The sequence below is a fragment of the Diadema setosum genome, chromosome 21 (genome assembly GCF_964275005.1).
Source record: "Diadema setosum chromosome 21, eeDiaSeto1, whole genome shotgun sequence".
NCBI classification, from domain to species: domain Eukaryota; kingdom Metazoa; phylum Echinodermata; class Echinoidea; order Diadematoida; family Diadematidae; genus Diadema; species Diadema setosum.
The window spans coordinates 4,815,751-4,840,487 of NC_092705.1; the positions used below are offsets into that span (position 1 = coordinate 4,815,751).

A 24,737-nucleotide genomic window follows, 5' to 3' on the forward strand; every position below is an offset into this window, starting at 1 on the left:
AAATACCAATAACCTCAAACAGAAGAACACAGGTTAAAGTTCCGAAACTGGCCCAACATGGTCTTCCTGGACCAGTCACTCATTTGACACCACTTTATTCTTCTCCCATGGCCTGTGGAAATTGGTTTGCACAGGATGGCTTCCGATCCATGAAAAATTACATTTCACAGCAAAGGAACCACACTATAAGGCATTGGCTCATGGGGGGCCTCTATTAGTTGATGATAGACTTTCATGACAGGAGTTTAGAGACAAAACCAAAAGATTCTGACCAAAAATTACAATGTTTATTGAGCAATACCAAGATGAATAAAACAAGCTTAATGTTACCAAAGCTACCACAACCTTTGTACTACGACTATACATAAAAGTCACTTTTATTCCCCATGGAAATTTCTCATGCTGTTCAGAACTTAATTCCGCAATGCATGCTCCAGAAATTAAGTTTATCCCTCTGAAAGTGAACAAAATAAATTGGACTTTTGTCATAAATCAAGTCACATGACCCATCAAAATAAATAGCTGCCTTCAGTCTCTGCCCTGACGTCAGATGCTCCCCATAATAACCTTCCCACAATGCATTATTTTTGTTGACACACTCACCGTCGGCTCGCTTATCGAGTTACTCCCTTTGCCTGAAAACTTGACGCTTCTCAACCGGGCTTTCTCTTTCCTCTCCACTCTGTGAAAGACCAAAAAAAAAAAAAAAAGAATGAAAATGAAACAGGAAATGGCATGACCGACAAACATTGCATAGAATCATCAACGAATATTTCACAGCATGCGTCTCAATGAAATCACCAAACTGGCCTTGGGGGTTGTATTTGCAAATACTTTTTGTTTCTACTTCTGTTTTTGTAAAATCTTTTTTTTTTTCCCTTTTTGATATCTGATATCATTACTATGATTTAGCCTTCCTCGATATGATTTCCTGTTAATTAGCAATCCATTCATACCCTTAATGATATTTCCGGTTTCAACAAAGCTGTGTCTCGTGTGCAGTGATTGGTCTGCACTATACATCCAATAGTTTCATGCAATTGTAACAGAGTTTGTGTTCGTTCAAAAGGTACTGGTTTTCCAAGAATAATATTTCTCAGTTGCAACATTAGTGGATTACCAAATAAGTGCTGAACACAATTCTGTTAACAATTGGTTAGACAGAAATGAAAAGTTGTACAGTTTATCAAATTATCAAATTCACCAGATTATTATACAGCTAAAATTATGCAATCCTTCAAAGAAATGACATGAACTATATCTCCATTTTGGGTTTTTTGTTACACTTTTATTTAAGTTTCCTTCTCCTCTCCCTTTGTTCTTGTAGGAAGGATCGATAGTGGGATGAGAGGAATGTTTCTATGGAGAGCAGCAGAGGGCAGCCTGTCGATGCTACACTGAAAACAAAACAACAAGAAAGATCACAAAACAAAAACAACACAGACAGGTGAGGGGGGAGGGGAGGGGTGAGAGGGTGGACGATGGACGACAAAAACGATGACCGACACAGCGGATGACCACTGACCTCCTCTTGCTGGGAATGATGCCGATCTCACCCTCCTCCCCGTTGGGGAGGATGTGGCGGGCCTGCCACCACTCATCATCGCTGGCGTTGGTCACGTGGATGACGTCGCCGAAGTCAAAGCTCAGCCCCTGGCTGGGAAGACCACTATCCTTGCTCTTGTCGTAGTCGAAGAGCGTCCTAAAATAAGGGATGGGAATATTCCAATCAAATAAGATATCACCACAGTGACAAACCGACATTACAAAATTCATCCTGTAACTGATGTGAGCAAAATTACTTAATGCAGCATTCAATTAATTGTAAATAATGATATTTTTCTTTACTGATGACTAAACTGAAAACCATCCTGATGGGAACAGCGTGACTATTGTGGTTTTTCACATTGACTGCAAACATGATTACAAATCATCATTGTGCAACAAGTTTTTGTTTTTTGTTTTTTATGGAAATTTATGCCCCTCAAAACTAATCAATCACCACAAACCAATCCTTTGATGATTTATTTACTTATTTCTGTTTTAATTCAAAACAAAAGTGCACATGTTAACCAGATGGCAAAGATAGAGAATATTTACCAAAATTATATGACAATAAAAGTACAGCAAGAATAAGAAAAAGACCGAGAGAAACATAATATGTGAGTTTAAAAAAAAAAGAAGCACAACAAAACATATGACGTGCCAGTTCCCGATGTCACAAAAATAAATATATTGTACTCTGGCTTGTGGGAATAATGACAATGAATTATGATACAATACAAATATTGGATTTCAAAAGTCAACAATCTATCCGTTTTTAACTTCCATCTAAAATACACAGTAATTACCGGTAGCATTTACTATTTACTGGTATCCATTACTATCCATTATGACGTTCCATTACGAAAGTGGACGGGGAATTCCCTAACGCGTGAGTAGTTGTTGATGCGTCTATTGTCGTCTGACCTTGGCGGTTGAACTGAATGGGATAACTACACGGCACTGGAATGCCTCGGCCAGGATACCTTCCAACAAACCCCTCTTTACACAGAGGTTTGCCGCACTTTATATAAAGCTGCCACCACACTCCACACCCCAAGACCCAATCAACATTATAGTCAATCGCCAATTCATTCCACTCTGAATTCCTGGGCCCCGTTTCATAAAAGATGTTAGGATGTCAACTTTTGCTGGAATGACAACTTCCCATAGCAACATCCAATCAGGAAGCTGCATTCTTGTCGTTACCATGACATTTGCCATTCCAGCAAGGGTTGTTATCGTATCAACTTTTTATGAAATGGGGTCCTGGTCAACAGAATAATGCCCAAAATAGTGCCCGCTTCACATGGTTAAAGGGATCGTATAGTTTTGGTTGACACCTAATTTCAGGTTTCTAACATTTTTTGGTGAGATAATGAGAAACCTCTTATAAAATATGAAAGAGCATGTAATTCTATGAGGAATTCAACATTTATTTGATGGAAATTGGTTTTGAAATGGCTGAGATATCCAAAAAAGAGCAATTCTGATAAAGTGTGGGACCCACACTTTATTACAATTGCTTTGTTTTACTTTTGTTTTTGGATGTTTCAGTCATTCCAAACCTGATTTTCATCAAAAACTTTGAATTCCTCTTAAAATGGTGTGTTCTGACTATATCATAAGTGTTTTCTTGTTATCTTGCAAAAAGTTAAAAGCCCAATTCTCATCTCCACTAATGCTGTACCATCCCTTTAAATCACGCAGAGTGAATTACTGGATGTGAATGGAGTGGAAAGCTCTGCCACACTATGTGTGTTACAGCATGTGAATGTCACAAAGACCTATAAAGTGTCTTTCCTTAAATCACTTATTAATCGGAGGACAACCTCGCTCATGTTATTTTCAAGGGTAATATAATCATCACAGTGTGAGAAGCATATAGCATACTGGTACATGGATTTGGTGATAGTAGGTTCATTTACTCAAGGCATATTAAACACAACCCATCCGACATTTATGTGGTTGTTAAAAACTGTAGGTTCATTCACTAGAGGCACATAGGATTTATACTTACGCATGACCAACAAGTCTGCAAAAACATTTTTTTTTTTAATACAACAAAACCAAAACAAGCACCCCATTTCTTGTCACAATGACACTGTTCACAAAAGGTTGAAGAACTGCAGCATTTACCTGACGAAGAGCGTCCTCTTTGCTGATGTCCGAAGACTGCCTGTGGGACTAACAGAGTTCTGCATCATTTCTTCTCGCAGCGATTGGATCTTGGCCTCAAAGCAGTTGTATTCTGTAACGGTGGATCAGAATGCCAGCCAGACATGTGATTAGACATCAGACAAATGCACACGATGTGAAACAACTCATGAAAAGACTATCATATCAGGTGGACAAAAGGGGAAACAACCACTCAGTAAACATACACAACTGTACCATTTTGACCAAAATCGATTTAATTATCAAATATCATAGATATGGTGATAAGAAGCAATATCTTCCCACTATTTTCCACAGAATTTTGTCAGGTGGTTCGGTCATTCATCATGTACAGACAAAATGGGATCCCCAAACATCCAAAGCTTTATGTCGCATCACACGCTTTAGTTGAATCCCGAAACAAGCAAACCTGATTTGATATCATCTCAAGCTACACGGAAGAAGAGACTTCACCCACGACTGGCCCCCTCCCCTGTGCACTCTTCCCCCTCCCGATTCCCCCTCCTCACCTACAAAAAGCATTTTATATTCATTGATTTATTGCCTGTCGTAAGAAAACACCATTTGTAGTCGGGCGATGAAACTGGCTTTCGATCTTCTTGAGCGACACGCATCTATGACTAAATATGTCCTCTCTGGCAACACGAAGGAATAAGACAGATCTATTCCTGTTTTGGTTTCCGTCATATGGTAGACTTTTATAGGATTTCTGACGTTATGTTCTTGCTCTCCGTAGAGTACGGACTACATAGAGCAAATGAATTGCCAGCTGTCATTTGTAAACCAATGAAGCCATGACATGGCAAACCAAGAAGGTTGTTAGCATACTAAGTGCAGTCGACACGAACAATGGCAAAAGAGTTTTTAACAATGGTTGCCAGATTAACCTGTTGAAAACTCGTCCTGAGTGTACTCAGGCAGATGTCAATGGGAAATACATGTTATAGCAAAATCGGCTCATCTTCAGCAGGTTAAGCCAAGTTTTATCAACAACACTAATCAGAGTGTACAATGTATGATGATGCACAATCTATCCACGCTTTACGATAGTGGATGGTGAAAAAAAAGAAATCACATACACTTTGAACCTTGTAATACACACAGCAATAACAAATAAATCCAAAAGTCAACTTATATGAATATATGAACATTTTGAAGGATGCACTATGTAGCTCACATATTGCAGACAAATACCTCAAAGTTGTGGTTTCCGATGTCTATTGACACACGCTCAACACGTTTCAATACATTTAAATGGATAGATCACTGTGTTAGCTGCCTACAATTAAGCACCTTTTGTGTGTTTAATGAGGCGCAATAGGCGAAAAGGTGATAAAGAGATTTGCACACAAATCCATCTCATTATATAAAAATTTCTCCAAAAAAAAGACAACAGGAAAATCATCAAATGTATGAGGATAAGGAGAGAAAGAGAGAAAAAAAAAAAATCTCCATTGAATTAAAAATGATCATGATCATCACAAAAAGGCTACTCACATCATAATACGGCTAAGCAAATACAGTACGTGCCCATCAATGCAGCTCAAATTGCACCGATATCACATACAACTCTACATCTGCTCACGAGCGCAACAGTAGCAGTCAAAACAAGAACGAGCTCTCTTTTTTTCTCTCTCCCCTCTCTTTCTCTGCCCACACAAAGAGCTGAAAAACATTCCTAGCTTCTATTTATTTACTCATATCTCAACTTCCATTACCCATTCACTTCTAATCAACCTTGTGGCTGAATTCTCCTCTCCGTCGAGTTTGCTAATGTATCGCAATATACGTGGGAGAGAACAGTCCAAATGTCATGCTATTTGGGAAAGGTTGTTTGAGGCAACTTAAAAAGGGAGTATCTGTATTTTTTTTCTTACCATCCATAAACGAGTTTGCGGGGAGACATATTGTAGACAAGGTGTGGAAAATTACAGACAAACAAACTGAGGACATTAATAAACAAACACACGTGCACACACATAGACACACACACCACAAGCACTCCCACACAAACTAGTCCATACAATGCATCTCTGAGGTATTTTCTCCTGTGTCACAGTTTATGGAGAGAAATAAATCTCGCGTAAAGGAGTGGGTAGAACATAAATTACTGCACAGGACAATCAAAATATTATATCAACATAATACAAACTAGGTCTTTTCTTTGTCATTCTTTCCTCGAAAGAAGAAGAAATATAACTTTCAGAATAAGAGAGGCCTGCCGCATATTCATCACCAATTTCATTCAGTGTGACTGAATTTGAGAGAGAAAGAGACAGACAGACACACATACAGACACACAGACAGACAGCTGGACAGACAGTCAGACAAACATACATACAGACAGACAGAATATGTGGCTGTTGGCACTCCCGTCACAAACAGAATGAATTACCGGTACATTGCTCATCTCAGTACATTCTCAAGCATGTATACAACAAAACACACACCCCTATCAACGTCTCCCTGCATGCATCACAGTCACAGACTGTTAACACGTACGCAGGACTATCTATTTGGGGAAAGAGGGTCAAAAGGGGCGTACCCCACCCCCTCAACATTTGCAGAGTTTGCCTTTTTATGGGACGAATGCTACATATTTCTAGAAACAGAATATAAGTGTGGCAAGTGGTTATTTTCAACACTGAAAAGATTACTGTATGATACATACACTTTTGATACAGATATGTGGCCTTTTGATAAAGATACAGTTGTTCAACTGTATGGGACCTCAAGAATATAACTGGGTCATAAGAAAGCACAGGGAGGAGCAGTATACTGCCTTCCTGACCTAACAAACGTGGATCTCCCCTTTAAGGACATGCATGTGTGTGTACCCAGCTGAAGTTGGATGAAGAATGAGGTGGCACTGACTTGACTGAAAGGTAAATACTTGCATAGCAGTATTTGAGCACTGATGTGACCAAAAAACAGCAACAACCCAAACCCAACAAACGAACCCAAACGAAAATGGTTCTCCCCGTGACATTTGCGACGGCGACTCTACCCCCGTGACCCAGGCTTCATGACGGCGAAGTTGTGTAAATGTTTGCGAATGTTCTGACAGCAATCACTAATGTCATCATTGCTACTAACAAAATGCCATACCCTGCATACATAGTGTACGCATGATGTGTCAGCAAAAGATGAGCTAAATAGGGTCAATGGAGAATACGAACCGTCAAGAGAACTACGAGATCTAGCTCTCTTGTGCCCATTTATTATCACATTGCAATGCCCTATTTAAATCCAGGAGACCTATGACTTTCAAGATCAAGAACTGTTTCATGAACAGTACTAATGAAAATGTATTTTCAGTTATTTGTATTCATAGTTGATTTATAAATACATTTGTTTTCTGGGTAATTGTAAAGCGCTTCAAAACATGTTTGTCTTAACCCTAACTATATATAAGAGAAAAAATTGTGCCATCAGGAAAAATTTCCTAAGTATTTTATTGTTTTTTCAATTTCTTATGTATTTCCTTGTTTTTTCGACTTTATGTTTTTCATTGTTTTTTCGATGAAACTTGTCCACGACATTGTTCCAAACAAGATGATATATTAATGATTGAGTTAAATCAATAAAACCCCAAAATAATCATGCTTTTATGAAATTTGCCTGTAAGCACAGTTTGCATTGAAATTGTACACAAATTCACGTTTTTGAGCAATTTTTGGTCTGACATGCACATACATATTTATGCGCAACTTCGGAACCGCGCGCCCGGGCATCGCAAATTTGGTGTCAAAAGATGCGGGAGACTCAAAAGAAAAAAGTCATGAAACGTCGCGGTGATAGCTTTTCGCGTTAGCGATACATCGCGCGGAACGTCGAGGGGGGGGGGCCTCGGAGGCCCCCCCCCCCCCTGGCCTAGTTAGGGTTAAGTGCTACATAAATTTTCCATATTATTATTATTGTTATTATTTAAAAATAAAGCAACCACTATACATCAAATTATCCCATTTCCAATCAATAACTGCTTTCTTGAATGAACACAGTTTGTTTTTGTAGAGAGAGGGCAGTTTACAGATGTGCCTTGTGCCGTTACCCCCCACAAGTGAGATGGTAAGTTTGATCTAATGAGTACCATGACAGGCTAAGTGAATAAAGGCAAGGGATAAGCTTGAAATTCAGGCCCGTCACTGATTTGCTAACTGGGCAGCGCCACTACCAACCAATTCAAGATGAGGCTAGGTCAAAGAAGAGACACATTGGAGTTGGATGGTTCCTTCTCTTTTTCATTCAATCTTATATACAATGCAGATTGAAAGTGCCATTTTAGGTATGATGATTAAAAGCAAAAGAAACATCTACAGCTGGAATCCTGCTGTTGCTATAAATTCTACCAATGCATACTGTACTATGGGGGGGGGGGATATTTAGAATGAAAAGTACAAAGAAATGAAAACAGTGTTGTCAGTAACCTCTGTTCCATGTGTTTTCACAAACTGCTGCATTCTCAGTCCAAAGAAAATCAGTATCAATACGTAACACTTGTCAAACACTCTTGAAAAGTGTGAAACATGATCACAATAACATGAGACCAACTGCGGTGACATACAATATCCTCTACATTTTGTTTTTCTTTTTCTTGGTAAGAAGAAATATTTGGAATTTGTAATGTCCTCTTTTCTGACTGATTGTGCAAATTTCTGAAAACAAACACAAACACATCTACAATGTAGAAGTTGTCATACAATGAAGTCTGGCAACATTATAACCCAACACATAATATAAGTGCACCTACACTCCTAGAAGAATCTAACTGCTCATCAATGACAAAATACAGTAAATCATGTTAACTTGCGGACAAAAGACAAAACTTACATTTGCGGTCCTCTGACGCACGGTCACATAATGCACGATCCTCGTACCCTGTCACATCTCAAATTAATGACTGTACGCCACAGTCATATGATTTCCCCGATGATCCGGATATAGAACTACACACCCTTGTTGGTAGACGGTCGGCCGAAAGTTTGATTGAATGTCAATATGACTAACCACTGTGTGTGGAGGCTTTCCGAGAATCCCCGCAAGGCATGTTTTGGCTGCACCGCCGAACATGTGCTTTCCCGACTTCTCTGAGTGCTTACCTCATACAAGGCTATTCCTACTCACTTTTAGATCCACACACACATAAAAAAAAGAAAACAACTTTGCCATTACTGCCGATGGAACAATTATGGCGTCAACAATTTGTCACATATTACAGTACACGTCTGTGCAATGAACATTCCAATCGGCATGAAGATAACTCCACTGCGGCACTTAATGAAGTGACATATAGTTTCTGTTGCCTTGTTCTCACTCCCCACTATTTGCAACAGTTCATGCTCGCGTTCTTTCAATCGCAGGTCCAAAGGTCCCCAGCTTGAAAAAGAAATTTTCAGCCCCGCTAGATAAGGAAGCTATTAAACAAAATGGATAGATTGATGTTTGCTTTGCCTCTGTCTGTAGCAATCCGTACCTCTCACAATCTCTTCTCTCCCATTCCCACCATTCCAGCATATACATTGCACGTATACACACACACACAAAACCCCCCTGTACAGCAGTGATTTTGATCTAATCTTATCAGTGCACTGATGTGAAATGCCGCTTAATGGTTGCCTCAGTAGCATTTTGGGTAAATGGGGGAAGGGGTCGGGTCGTTCTGGATTACACGACTCTTCACCGGAACCACTGAACCAACACGAGCCATTCATGGGATTCAAAAGAAGAATGCAGATTACATTGGGGATAAAAGAAGTTAACTATGTGCTAACTGCAATGCCATCTAACATGGCACATAAAAGAGATGTAGTACTAACACGTCAAAGGTCAAGTAGCTACAATGTAGTTAAGCAAAGGGCACTTGTGTCAGTCTCTTTCAAATAGAGTGGTGTGTCGTTCTATACGGGTATTTAGTTGTTGTTTTTGTTTTTCTGTCAGGTCTTCTTTTCCCCCTTCTGAATTCAGACGGTATTGTTTCATCCATCATTTTGTGTGATACAAATGCATTTTTTTTTTCTGACACACAATTTTAAGCTTGTGAAATCCTTGCATCTGATTGGCTGAGAGAAAATTTGTCAGAAAAAAAAAAATCTGACAAAATGGTTGATGACATGCCCCACTCATAATGACATTTTGAGATAACTGCTACTAAGTGACTGAAATGGGAAAGCAGTGCACTGCACACTTAACCTCCTTTTCATGTGCAGACTGCAGAAAAGATACAGAATGACCAAACAAATTATTTTTTTGCCATCATTATGACAACTAATGCTATCATAATTGTTATTGGTATCATTATTTGTTATTATCATTATCATCATAATCAATCATCATCATCATTATTATACCAATATTGTTTTTGTACTTTTTGCGCTATGCATTTTCAATTTTTCTTCATTTTTCTGAGCCAGAGCACCCATTATTTTCATTCTTTCTTTCTTTGATATTTTCTTCCCTCCCCCCTAAAAAAATATCTGAGTTTGGTGATTATCTAGATTGAGAGCACTCAGGTGCAGCATTTCTTTTCTTTGTTTTTTTCTGCCATGGTGTTGTGAATGAATGAATGCTATTTAAGGGTGTGTCCCAAGTCCTTTGTGGAGTGATCTTGACCTAATCCACGGGGATACTGTAGGAGGGCAGACTGACCATGCTCCACTGTGCAACCATGCATGACACGGTCAGTGGTCAACGTGAAAAAAGGGTGGTTTGAGAGAAGGTCAAGGGCTAGATACTGAATACAGGGTGCCTTGTTCGTGCAGACCTTCATATTTCTGATATGTATGTCATTTGCCCATAAGAAATATATTCGGCTATTACAGGATATAAAAATTAACTTCTTTACCAGCAAATTCGCTGTGTCTTCCCCCCCCCCCCCCACCAATATTTCCTTGTGCAGCTTTTTGTTTCAGTCTTTCTGAATGAGTTAATAAGTTCAAATTACAGAATGAATACTACTAAGAGTAACTGATTTATCACGTCCACCTAGTCCCAGGAAAAGATTTGCGGAATATATCACCATCTGGCCATCATCAAATTGGCAATTCTGAATTTACCGCATATCTTAGAGTGGAAATATCTGTACTAAAACAGAAGGAAATGTCTGAATGCATGCTAATTTGTGGGGGATACAAATGCTTTATTGTCCTACACATGTGTTGCCAACTTGAGAATCATAGAGATTTAGCACTTAAGAGCCTTTTGAAAATGCTGCCACTGAATAAAAGGGCAGCAATATTCATACATCAAAGGACTAGACTGACAGAAAATTCTCTACTCTTCCTTATGAACACTAACATTATAGATAAAAGAATAAGAAATTACAGTAAAGAGATTCAGCACTAAACGACACAAATGTTATCTCTAGGACTTGCTCAGTTAAAGGCAGAGGTTCTGAAAAGGTACAGCAGCATTGTGGTTTAAAAATCTTAACAAAAAAAAAAATCATGGCAGCCCTAAAGTAATCATTCCACAAATTTCCCTTGATATCGGCTGTAACAATTCATCACATGCATGACGAATATTGTGCCCAGACTGCAAGAGGAGACCTGAAGAAACCAAACGTCTTTGGACTTTCACTTTCCTTTCTTTTACGCTTTCTTCCTCCATTCTCGTCTGCTTCTCAATTTCCCTTTCGTCTGAAACCTCACGGCTATTTGACCAACAAATTCATGCGATCTTTGGGAGTATCCTCACACCAATTTGCATTCACAGACAAGAGCTCAGGAAAGGATTTCGATCAAGCTCGCAGGGAAGCGTCCTAAATGTCAACTGCACCAGAAAGAAGGGAATGCACGCCAAGCAGCTCGGGAAAGGGCGCATAAAAATATGGCCGACTTCTCCGAGACGGGCGCAGCGTGGCGGATGGGCCACAAGCGACCGAGAGATGGCAAACATCAAATTACTGTGACCCTGAGGGAAGATTTACGGTTCTGCTGAGACAATTCATCTCAGATTTAAACAGAAAGAAAACATTATTCCAATTTTGATCTCTATCCCTCTCCGTGTCTCTGTATCTCTCTTAAAACCACAATTCCGAAACCAGGCTCCGACATCTAATAATATGCAATTACAAAAAAGTGTTCATGGTTCACTTCTAGACAGAGCTCAATTAATGTCAACTTATCCTACCTCAGAGCCAAAGAAATGGGGGAGGGAGACTGTAACAACAACAAAAGAACATCCCACAAAAGATAAGAAGAGAAGGGTGAGAAAGAATTTGAAATGAAGAAGAGAAACAGTGAGGAGAAAATTGAACACGGACAAGCAGAAATGAATGTGATGACTTAAATTTTGTAGGAGAGTCCAGAAAAGTGATGCACAAGAAAGTGAACAAGACTAAAGTGGGGAAGAAGACAAGAATCATACAAAAGAAGCAGATACAAGTTACAAGGAAAGGGAAGGAGAAGATAAGAAGTAGTAGAAGAAGAAAGGCAGGGGAAAAAAAAGAGAAGAAAATGAAGATGAGGAGGAAGAGGAAGAAGAAGAAGGACTAAAAAGCAGGGAAAAGAAGTCAATGGAATCTTACCAGCAGGAGAGAGTATAGAAAGTTGATGCAAGACACACAATATTGTATGAATAAAGCGAGATCAAAACCGTTTAACAATGGCTCATCAACTTCACGCCAACACAAGATATGGAGAGTACTTAAACTTCAATTCATCATTTTACGATCATCTCACCTTCTGGCTTGTATTGCGCAACTATCGTCACGACCTGCCCCGCCCCCTTCAACGCGAGGGCAGCATCTTCGTGCGTGGCATTCGTCAAGTCTTTGCCATTTACCTGCGAAAATAAAAAAGAGGAAAAACTGTCAGCCATGGACATGCATGAGCAAGCAAATGAGTTGTTTTTGCTTTTAACTCTGTATGTACCTGGGCACTTATGTGTGTGTGAACTTTTAACCCACTGAGGACAGACTAATTTTGCCATAAAACGCATTTCCTATAGACACCTGCCTGAGTATTCTCTGGACTTGTCCATAGTGGGTTAATAGGTTAAAGGGACTGTACAGTACTGGTTGAGGTGAGGATTCATGTTTTGAACATTCCTAAGTGAGATAATGAAAAGCCTCTTATGAAATATGAAAGAGCATGTAATTTTAAGAAGGATTCAATGTTTATTTGATGAAAATATGGTTTTCAAATGGCTGAGATATCCAAAAAAAGTGCTAATAAAAGGCGACATGCCACAACTTTATTAGGATCTCTTTGTTTCATCTTGTTTTTGGATATCTCAGCCATTTCAAAACCGATTTTCATCGCATAAACTTTTGATACCAATTAGAACTGCATGCTCTTTGACATCTCATAGAGTGGTTTCTGAATATCTCGCAAAACGTTAAAAGCTAAATCCTCACCTCAACCACAACTGTACACACACTTTAACTTGCTACATTTTTTTTTTCATCACTACTCAGAAATCCACCACTCTGTACTTCCATTCTAAACTTGACCTAGTTGTAAAGTTTGCAAGCCCACTCAGGCATAGCAATGTTCCTCAATCCTATAGGAAGCCCATGATAACACGATAGGGATTAAGGGATTAGGTAGTCTTTATTCAATGACAATAAATTATTTTTAGACATCTTTGCTTATTGGCAGACACAAAAGCACTCCGGGGTGCCTACCTATCAGTGAAAAAAAAAAGAGCAGTAAGGGTAACCGAATGCCTGCAGATGGATTCTTCCATGGCAAGAACGAGCGTAACTTTGCCCTCGTTAATTGAGCCAACTGAAAATCTGCTGCCAAGCCACTGCCACAATTCCAGCAGTCAGTGCACTTTGTAGCTGTCATACAGTGTTGTGTTAAACAGTATTACGAGTCTTGCACTAATAAACAAACATATCACCCCCAGAAACCCCAAATACACTTAACCTGTTGAGGGCGAGTCCCGAGTATACTTGGGCAAGTGTCTTTGGGAAGTAGTATGTTGTGGCAAAATCAGCCCGTCCTCAACGGGTTAATGAAATGGGTTAAGTACTGTGGAATCTCTGTAAACTTGAGGAAAATACCTCCAATGGCATTACAGCACAACCCACTGAATAGTAATATCAAACTACTATTGACAGATGGGTAGCAATTCACCCTTAATGTGACACCTTTAATATGAGTTTCAGCCAGTACCAAAGTGCTAATCCCCCATAAAAATAGTAGATAACTCCAGCAATAGACTCCTTTGTAAGCAAACAAAATTATACAACGTTGATGTTGGGGAGAAACTGAAACATTTATTATAAAATCAGTTATAAACACGATACAATCTGTCACATTCAATAAGCACTGACAATGAACAGGGCATTTTTACAGTGTCCCGAAAACATGGGCATGGCATAGCTTGTAAGGGGCAACAGGTAATAATTTTCATGGTATCGCATAGTGATTCACGGTGTATTTAGGTATTACTGCTATATAAAATGTACAAAATTACATAGAACTGTACACCATTTTGTTGTAAATACACTTTGTATATGTCCATCAAATTAATTCCCTGGGCTATGACAATACTCTGATGTTGGGCTAGAAACTGAACGAGGTGCTTACCGAGAGGATCTGGTCTCCGCGCCGGAGTTCGCCGCTGAGGTCGGCCACGCCCCCTGCCAGGATGAAGGAGATGAAGATGCCCTCCCCGTCCTCGCCGCCGACGATGTTGAACCCGAGACCGGTGGCGCCCTTGTTGAGGGTCACTGACCGGGCTTCCCTGCAGGGTCAGCATGAAGGAGAGAGAAACAAGGTTCACCATTAGCCGAAGGCACCAAATACAAAATTCTCCCCCTCAACATTGGACAGGAAACTTCCTAGACCCATTTTAAGGCTCTCTTCATATCGGATTTGTTTAATTTGTTTATTGTTTTTATCTTTTTTATTTGTTTATTGTAATTTTGGATCATGTTTATGTAACATTAAATTGTAAGGGTTGTATTGTTAGTTGCTAGTGTTCAATGCGTACACAGCATGCTTAGCCTCATGCGGGCTCTCATGTTTGCTTCTAAGTAGGTTCCATCATATTACTTTGGCATGCATTCTCAGATTCCAACTTTCGTAGATTGACCACTATGTTTCATATGTTTGCAATATTCTATTATGCTTCTAGCGGGATATCATGTACAGGTATTATTTCATTTCGTTGTCTTTTTTCACTGAGATCTATGAAAATAAATTGAAAGTGAAATTGAAATTGACAAATGTGCCAAGAGCATCGGGTACAATAGATACGGTCAAATATAAACATTCGTTATCACTATTACTATAGTAGGTATACTTCTCTACAAATGCTCATCTTTTTTAAAGGGAAACATGCAACTCTGAATATGTCCTGAATTGTTCAAAGTTTGTTTCCCATTTCCTAACAGACCAATAGAAAAGCATCTTAAATTCAATTACAAAGAAGACTAGCACTTCATTCTTCGAAATAAAGTTCTTCCTAGTTATTCATATGTACAAAAATGACAGATAATCTGATTGTATACTGTAAAAGTGGATATTTTCGTGGACTAATTTTTCGCGCTCGGCAGGGTAAGAAGAGTTTCGCATGTTTTTAATTCCGTGGAATCAAGGCATCGCCTACTGGCACATACGGCAAGCAAAAATATTTGTGTGCTTTAATTTTCACACTAGATTATGGTTGCATGAATGCGTGAAAATTTCAACACCGCAAAAATTTCCACTTTTACAGTAGATCAACAGATAGATAGATAGATAGTGACTTAGATGGCTATTCTCAGAGACATCCCGATTTCTTTCTCACCTCGAGAATCCATCATCATTCTGGACGAATATCTTTGGGGCGTGTGCGTTGTTGAAAGCGTTTGGGGGCTGAGAGGCTGTCACCCTGTTGTAGGACGGGGGGTCACACATGCCCCCCTCCATCTGGAGGGTGGGTGAGGGTGGCATGTCACCCATCTTGGGCTCTTGATGGAGGGGAGGCTGCATGGTGGCATAGACTGCTGGAAGGGGGAGGGTTGGGTGGGGAGGGGGTATGAGATGGGAGGAAAAAATGCAAACAAATGAGTTTTTTTTTTTTTTTTTTTTCTTTGAGGTAGTAACTTGCATAAAGCGTTCATAAGGCTGCAATGTTATAATTTTACCATCAAAATCATGATTTTTGTTGAATATAGAATGTCACCATAAAAGTTCTATTATCAAAAGATTTACCAAAATGTTCTTATAAATATGTTGCTTCTTCATCTGAAAGTAAGAATGAAGTATATCCAGATGTGGTTGTGGTATCTCACAAAACTATGCGAACATTCTTCCAAAAAAAAAAAAATCAAACTGATAATCAGCGATTTAATTCCAGCAAATGAAAAGGTAAAAGCAAGATCCAAAATTTTATTCTGATTCAACAAGCTGCACCTTCTTTCTTCCCCTTCCACCATGATAAAACATATGCAGCATACGCACAATTCTACAGCAGTGGATCTATGTAATCTTTTCTTGCTGCTGGATGTGCTCAATACTACTAAAATACAGAATATCTATTTGCTATTGATTGACATCCACATCTCATCGACGGGTTCTCTACTACCTGGATTCGTGGAGGCCGAGTCGACGACCACGTTGGAGACATCCGGGGGCGGGGGTTGGTCCTCGGTGAGGGGCGAGGGGGGCAGCTGTGTGCCCGCCAGCAGGGTGGCGTTCTTGATCACGGTGAGGCTGACGCTGTTGCTCGTGGCTTTGAGCACCGCCACCGCCTCCTCGTGGGTTACCTCCATGAGGTTGTTATCCCCAACCTACCAGCAAAACGATAGAACGAAAATGATCAAGACACAGAAAGAGTTGTTTGGGAGCTTTCAGAAAGGAACAGTAGGGCACACAGGATGGAGAATTAAAACGACTGTCATACCACACACTTTCTTCGTCTTGACTTGTCAGACTTGTCAGCTGTTTTAAGTTCTGTAGATGGGGGACGTTTGTTGTCCACGATACCGTACAAGCCCCTTTACGTTGTACTCTTATTTTCATTCGACATAGCAAATCTTCACCAAGCAGGAATTGTGTTTGCTGACTCCATGTCTGGTTTTTCCCAATTTTTATTTTAATTTTGTGAATCTGTCGCCATAATCTGTAGTTATCACTCACATGCTCGCTGTGCCTAAGCATATGGCAGGTAGAAGCTCCCATTCTGTCTACATACCAATTATGTATATCTACCAAGAATTGTCTTGAAAATTGACAGAACATAATGTTATTCTGTTTTGCACATGCACAGAATGATTTCACGTTCTGCTTCCCGTCCTCTTTGCATTCCATCCTGAAATCAAAAGCTTGTTAATGATGTCATCCCAGAGGTCCAGAATAATGTCCTCTCATTCTCGGTAGTAAGGATAGATACCAAAGAGAATTGGGGATGTAGCAGTGAGAATGCCATGCTAGGCTGCTATAGGAAACTGCTTTTCTTCACCATGACATTTAAAGAAATCAAGCATGTAACCCCACGGGGGGGGGGGGGGGGGGGGAGGCAGACAATGACTGCTGATATGATGATGATCTTTGCAGATTGAGAAGGCTTATCAATGGGGCCTGATACCTTTTACCCTTTCACAGACAAATCTATCATATGCTCAGGCTCGGTGTGGTCACAGCCCCTATTACTTGTAAAAGAAGTAGTTGAGGCTGGGTGATGATGTAAATCGACAAGCAAATCTTTTCCATATGAGCTTCACACGGGGATAAGAATTTGACTGGCTACATTTAACTTAAAGGAGCCATGGTAGGCAGGCACGGGGAGAAGTGTTGACGGTCTGAGGTTTAAAAAATTGACACATCTTTGAAGGGCATAAAGAAGAATACAGCCCCCATCAACAAGATGCTACGAAACGGGTAACTCACGGCCGTGATCTTGTCGCCGACCTGCAACCTCCCGTCCTGCTGGGCGGCGCCACCGTCGATGATCTTCGTGACGAAGATGCCGTTGTCGTTGGGGACGTGCTGGTTGCCGAGGCCCCCGGCGATGCTGAAGCCCAGCCCCTTTTGACCTTTAACCAGGTCAATCTGGATGGTCTTGCCCGTCGACGGGCTCCGTGGCCACCTCCGGATGAGCTGGTCAGACAGTGAGCGAAGAGGGGAAAACTTGTATTTAACAGACCATTTTCGTACATCACATGTGCTCAGAGCATAGTTTACAAAAACTGTTTCATATGAGATCTTCAGATATAAGTAATTATAGCCTATATACATTTGATTTCAAAGAAAAATATCTTCACTCATGAAAGATGTTTTCACGTTCCATCAGTCAATTAAAGAAATCTATCAAAAAAAGGCACAAGACTCAATTGTGGTTTTTCCTTTTGATATTTTAACACAAGTAGCAAAAAAAGAGACATAATGTGGGCTACTGTTCCCATTTAATTTTCTTCAAATCACACACACTGACAGAGAAACACACACATGTACACATACACTCATACACACAATTTTTTCCCCCATCCTCTCCAGTAAAGATTTTGTTTCATTGTACAGAAATTGTACACATGCTGAAAAAGGTGAAAAAAAGAAACACATATTCCACACATTGCTTTCACTCGCTCAACTACAAGCATATGAAAAATCAATGGAATAATGTTTTAGCATACAACACAAACAATATTACAAAGCCACACATCTTCATCCCCTGATTGGGCGAGTGCGATGAGTTGCCCCGGGCAACACTCACCATGTGCACCGTGTTGCCCGCCCTCTTGAGGGCGTCGACTGCAGCTTGATGGGACACGCCCAGGATCTCGCACTCGTTGACCTTGCATATCACATCATTGACCCTAGGGACGGGGGACAAAAGGTCAAGATAAAGATTGTAGAGTTATGCCGGTGCCTTGTAATGATGACACAAAATGATACTATTTGCCGACTAAAGTCTTTTTTCTGTAATATAGGTTTGTTACTGTCAGGGCATGGTATCTCCAAAAATATTGTTCAAGTTGAATTTAAAAAAAAAATCAAACTACATGTACCTCTGAGGCAAGATATTGTCAGAATTGTCATTGAGACAATCATGACATTGACAGCAACAAATTCATCATTTATGTGTCATAAACACTCTTTAACGATGAGGAGGAACATATTAAGGAGGAAATGTCTTTCTTGTTAAACTTTATTGCACTTTGATCACCAATTGGCAAGACCACTGGAGCATTTTCTTCACCAATTGGTACAGATTTCTGGAAACCATTGTCAATGAACAGAGCTTTACCTAATCCGTCTAATCCCTACTGTGTCACAATGGCCTTCCTGGTGGACATTACTACACCTGAGTTGAGTGGGATCGCTTACTTTACAACGACTGGTAAGTCAAGTTTGGATCGACTGCTGAATGCTGACAAAAATGCATGGCACGTCAAGCTGAGTGCCTGAGCTAATAAAAGGGTTAAACAGCATCCACAGGTTATTTGTGTTGGCAAGGCCGGACCAATTATCACCCAATACGTCGTCGCAGTGACATACACTGGAAATTTATAGGACAGGTGGAGGGGGGAAACAATGATCACTACTGCACAAAACTACTCCCACTCAGAAGATTTAGTATAACTTATGCACTTATTATAATGAGAAATATAGGGGCATCATATACTGTACGAGCTGAAATTTTCGCGGTGGTTTTATTTTCGCGAATTTCGCCAATCGCCTTCGAACCGCGAAAATAACACGCGAAAATAACAACACGCAATTAACTAAGTTCAGTTAGATCCTCGTAACCGCGAAATAAACAACACGCGAAAATGTCCTCTCAGTAGCAATTCGCGAAAATATCTGTACGCGAAAATTTCAGCTCATACAGTAGGCCTACTTCTAATAAAAAATATATTACCCTCACTGCACAATATAACAAATAAGATACAAAGGACAACAGGGTATGAAAGAGATTGCCCAAAAGAAAGATGGATGGATAAATACACATACTACAAAAGGAAAGAAAGAGAGTATAGATCAAGAGAAAGACAGACCAAGCAGTTTTGTAGAAAGATAGAGATGTAGATGGTGACAAATAGAAAGATTGATAGATAAATAGAGCCACAGACAGAGAGACTGATATAATAGACTGATAGATAGAGAGATAGATATATATATATACAGATAGATAGGGAGATAGATGTATAGACAGAGAGATAGAGAGATAGATAGAGAGATAGATAGAGAGATAGATATATAGACAGATAGATAGAGAGATAGATATATAGACAGAGAGATAGACATATAGACAGATAGATATATAGACAGATAGATAGAGAGATAGATATATAGACAGATAGATATATAGACAGATAGAGAGATATAGATATATAGACAGATAGATAGAGAAATAGATATATAGACAGATAGATAGATAGATACATTGTAGATGCATACATAGATGCACATATAGATAGATAGATAGATAGATAGATTGACACATAAATATATAGAAAAAAGATAGAGAGATAGGTAGATGGAGACAGCGAGAGATGCGTAGATATACAGATAGAGGGAGAGAGAGAGAGAGATAGAGAGAGATGCAAGGATGCTAGTAAATCAAAACAAATGACTCTGATGATAAGAATGCCAGATGAGAAATGGGACTCAGAGAGGAATCAGATACTCGGGCGGCAAGATTGAGAGGAAGAAAGCAACCTTTGAAGGCAACTCAATCTACCGGGAGTGGAGCGCGTCACCGCCGGTCTAGGAGGGGCAGGTGACTATATACTTGTACAGCCGCAGAAAATTGAGAGCAGTACATCATCAAGACACTTCAATTTTACAAAGAGATATATCAAATGGGAGAGATGGACAGAATGAAGGGGCATAAATGAGTTAGAGATAGAAACATATAATATTATATACCTACCTAGATAGATAGGTAGATAGATAGATAAATAGGTATTAGATAGATAGGTGGGTAAGTAGACAGATAGATAGATAGATAGATAAACAGACAGATATATAGAGAGGTAGATAGATAGATAGGTAGGTAGGTAGATAGATAGGTGGGTAAGTAGACAGATAGATAGATAGATAGACAAACAGACAGATATATAGAGAGGTAGATAGATAGATAGGTAGGTAGGTAGATAGACAGGTAGATAGATAGATAGATAAACAGACAGATATATAGAGAGGTAGATAGATAGATAGGTAGGTAGGTAGGTAGGTAGATAGGTAGATAGATATATAAATAGGTAGATAGATAGGTAGGTACATAGACAGATAGATAGACAGACAGACAGACAGATAGATAGATAGATAGAGAGGTAGATAGATAGATAGATAGATAGATAGATAGGTAGATAGATAAGTAGACAGATAGATTGATAGATAAATAAGTACTACAGTAGATAGATAGATAGACAGATAGATAGATAGATGGATAGGTAGATAGATATGATAGATAGGTAGGTAGATAAAATAGAAAGATGGATAGATACATAGATAGATAGATACATAGATAGATAGATACATAGATAGAAAGATAGATAGATAGATAGGAGGATAGGTAGATAGATAAATAGATAGATAGATAGATAGATAGGTAGATAGATAAACAGATGGATAGATAGATAAATAAATAGATAACTAGATGAATAGATAGGTAGATAGATAGATGGATATGATAGATAAATAGGTAGATAGAGATAGAGAGATAGATATATAAAGAGACAAACAGATAGACAGAGGGAAGAGGAAGAAGAAAAAAATATGGTAACGGTTGAACAAGGTGGAGCGATGCAGACACGACGATGAACGAGCAAATGACTGATTAGGACATGAATGGAAAGAAAAGAAGAGATGGAGAGATTGAGGGAGAGACGGAAAGAAACGAGCTAAAAAAAAATGACAGGTCAGATGGAATTGGAATCGATATAGGATGAGACAGTTTGGAGAATTTTTTTGCATAAAATCTAGAACAATTAATTGCATATTATGGAAATTCTGGCAGTTTCTGTTCTCCCCCACCCCCTACCCATCCCCTCTCTCCTAAAAAAAAGAGAAATGCATATTTGTATCCCATATGGCAGAGTTAAATATGATACAGGCGTTAGTGATGCAAGTATTACGCTCAAAAATGGATATTGCATCAAAGGTTTGTCAGCTTTAATCATCTGTGTGTTTGTGCGGTCAAAGCCTTTATTCTTAAATAAGCTTTCGCCAGTCGTTCAATTTGGCCAGTTTCTACTTCAGATGTACTCGGATGTGAAAATAATACAACAGATTTCCCCCGGAGACTGATTTAAACAGAGTCCAGCGTGATTGATCACAAGTCTTATTAGATATCACCGAGTCCCACAATCAATAGCAATATGATTACAACTTGTAATACTACACGTAAATGCATAATTTCGATAATAATGTTTGATTTGCACAACTTCAAATATTTCATTTCTGTTATGTGACCTCCTTCTGTCATACATCATATTTCACTTTTGACTGATCATGATGCCAACCTAGTTTCAGTAATAATTCTGGCTCAAAAATGGCAATTACCATTCTAAAGTCTGAATGAAAGTCGTTCTGAACTAACGTTCAGGAGGGACTAATTTGAGATCTTATGATATTGATATATATGTGCAACATGTGCTGTATGTATGTATGTATGTATGTATAATATATACACACACATTCATATATGGAAATATTCTGTGAAGTATAACTCATGTCTGGGTAGAATCTCATTTCCTGGCCTTGACGTTTGACTACAGTATCAAATATTTGTAAAAAAATACTGGATAGTGACAAAAAAGAGAGACATTTAGGTCACATAAAGGGAATGAAATGAACATAATATACAGGATCAAATGATCTCTACATAATTCTATGTATCTTCTCTACATGAAATGCAACCCCCCTTACTTGAGTCTTCCGTCGACCGCTGCTGCACCCCCTGGAATAAGCTTGGTGATGAAGATGCTCGGGTCGTCCCCTATGTGCGGGTTGTCGGTTCCACCGGCGATGCTGAATCCCAGACCCGCCCCGCCCTGGATACGGAAAGATGAGAACAAGAAGGAGGAATCTTAAGATCACATTAAAAAAAAATAATACTAATTTTACAACCACTGTGAAAAAAAAATCATAAAAAATAAATACATATACATGTATATATACACTTGTGTATGAATGGACACAATAGGTATGAATAGATAATGATGACGACGATAATGATAATGATAATAATAATAATAATAATAATAATAATAACAATAATAATAATAACAACGATAATAATAATAATAATAATAATAATAATAATAATAATAATAACAATAATAATAATAACAACGATAATAATAATAATAACGATAATAATAATAATAATAATAATAACGATAATAATAATAATAACGATAATAATAATAATAACAACAATAATAATATTAATAATAATAATGATAGTAATAATAATAATATGTAACAATAATACATATAAACATTATACTGTGCCAAATTCACTTGTACAGTGCTCAAGGCGTATAAATCCAGAGCAAAAAAGGAATCTTAAAAAAAAAATTAAGGAGTCACATGAATTGACAGACAATCACATCTCATGTGGGTTGCATGAAACTAGGAGTAGCAAGAAAGCACTGATGAACATCTACATCATCTTCCTATGTGAACGTTATTGTTATGTATAAAGTGTCAGACATCCTGTGCACATGGGGTAGATTACAGCCTGGTTCTGAGATGAGTAGGTTGACAATCAAATTATTGCCATAACATAATCATCATAATGATAATGCTGCTGTCAGTATTTTCTGTTTCCTGACAAATTTTTAATCATGATCAATAAATCATTACACTCCCACTGCACCAAATGACAACAAACCCTTACAACACTTTATTTCAGATATTTTTAAAAACATTAAAAGTACATTTGACAGACAGTATCACATGCCTAGTGACCATCTAAATGCAAAGTGATAAAAAAGATCTGAAAATTTGGTTGTACTCAGATGATTGTTTATGGAAATAAAAACTGCACCAACATGAAAATAAATACTGATCAATTTGGAGTACACATACGAGCTACAAGTGAGTTAATGTGTTAAGATAATAAATAAAAGCCCATGTACAAACAACACGCAGCTAAATTTCATGGCACTGGCTGATGAAATGCACCATCTTCCATGATCCCAAATTGTAATTGCATTGCTGGCATCAATTAGCAGCAGCTTTGCAGCATGGCGGTTTACAGACCCGTAAAATAACCCCACCCACCAATAAGCAGAGAATGAAAACAACATCTTTCTGTCGCTTGAAAATACTCGCCTCAAAGGCATATTCACAAATCGATGGAAGGGCCCCTCCTCTCAATCGATGTCATCCTCTTAAAATCAACATCTTCTGACTGACCTCCAACCTTTTTTTTTTTCTTAACGAGGGAATTGGACTTTGCCTTTCTCGTACTACATAATGGGGAATTGCTTCTACCGTGGCTGTCATCTCATTCATGCACTGGTATATTTAATAACATTTTATGGATTATGCGTGAGACATACCCATACAATTATTTTGTACTCAAAATGATAAATAATACATTTATGCTACTGCACACAGAGAGTGGATACACGGTAATGTAATATTGCATGAGACCGCAAAGTATGACATCGTAATGATTGCAATGAACACATTGCATCAAAACCAGAGACGCCTTCTCTGAAATGCTTCTGCGCTTCTGAAAATATTCTTGTTAGTATTGTGGGAAGCTGGTCGAGTTTTCATCTCTAATGAAAAGAGCAAAAATAATGAGAACTAACCTGACCAGTAAACACAAACACTATTTCATAAAATATATTTTATTATAATACAATATGTTTACAAAATAATTTTGGGTTTGAAGTATTACTCTTCACTGTAATTCACCAGTGGATGCATGATGACTTTTGCTCACTTGCATACTTTTTTTCCCCAATATATTGATGCTCCTGACAGTCCCTGTCTAAGTTCAGCTTCAAGTATGTACCCACATTATTACATACACTAATATTGGTCCCCCCCCCCCCTACCAAGCTAAACATCACTGTCAATAGCAAAGGACATTGATCTAAATAACTGTCCTTT

At 38.7% G+C, this 24,737-nt stretch overlaps 1 protein-coding gene across 1 annotated transcript in view; it reads right to left on the bottom strand.

Moving 5' to 3' along the window:
• The window catches only part of LOC140244667 (disks large homolog 1-like), a 260,660-nt gene that overhangs the window by 13,406 nt on the left and 222,517 nt on the right, over nucleotides 1-24,737 (bottom strand). Inside the window, exons 7-16 of the mRNA XM_072324287.1 lie at nucleotides 22,533-22,657; nucleotides 18,370-18,472; nucleotides 17,547-17,756; nucleotides 16,243-16,447; nucleotides 15,463-15,658; nucleotides 14,259-14,415; nucleotides 12,399-12,501; nucleotides 3,682-3,793; nucleotides 1,526-1,702; nucleotides 604-682 (exon numbers count right to left, since the gene is read on the bottom strand). Of these exons, the coding sequence (XP_072180388.1) occupies nucleotides 604-682; nucleotides 1,526-1,702; nucleotides 3,682-3,793; nucleotides 12,399-12,501; nucleotides 14,259-14,415; nucleotides 15,463-15,658; nucleotides 16,243-16,447; nucleotides 17,547-17,756; nucleotides 18,370-18,472; nucleotides 22,533-22,657 (1,467 nt within the window). The remainder of the gene's footprint in view (nucleotides 1-603; nucleotides 683-1,525; nucleotides 1,703-3,681; nucleotides 3,794-12,398; nucleotides 12,502-14,258; nucleotides 14,416-15,462; nucleotides 15,659-16,242; nucleotides 16,448-17,546; nucleotides 17,757-18,369; nucleotides 18,473-22,532; nucleotides 22,658-24,737) is intronic.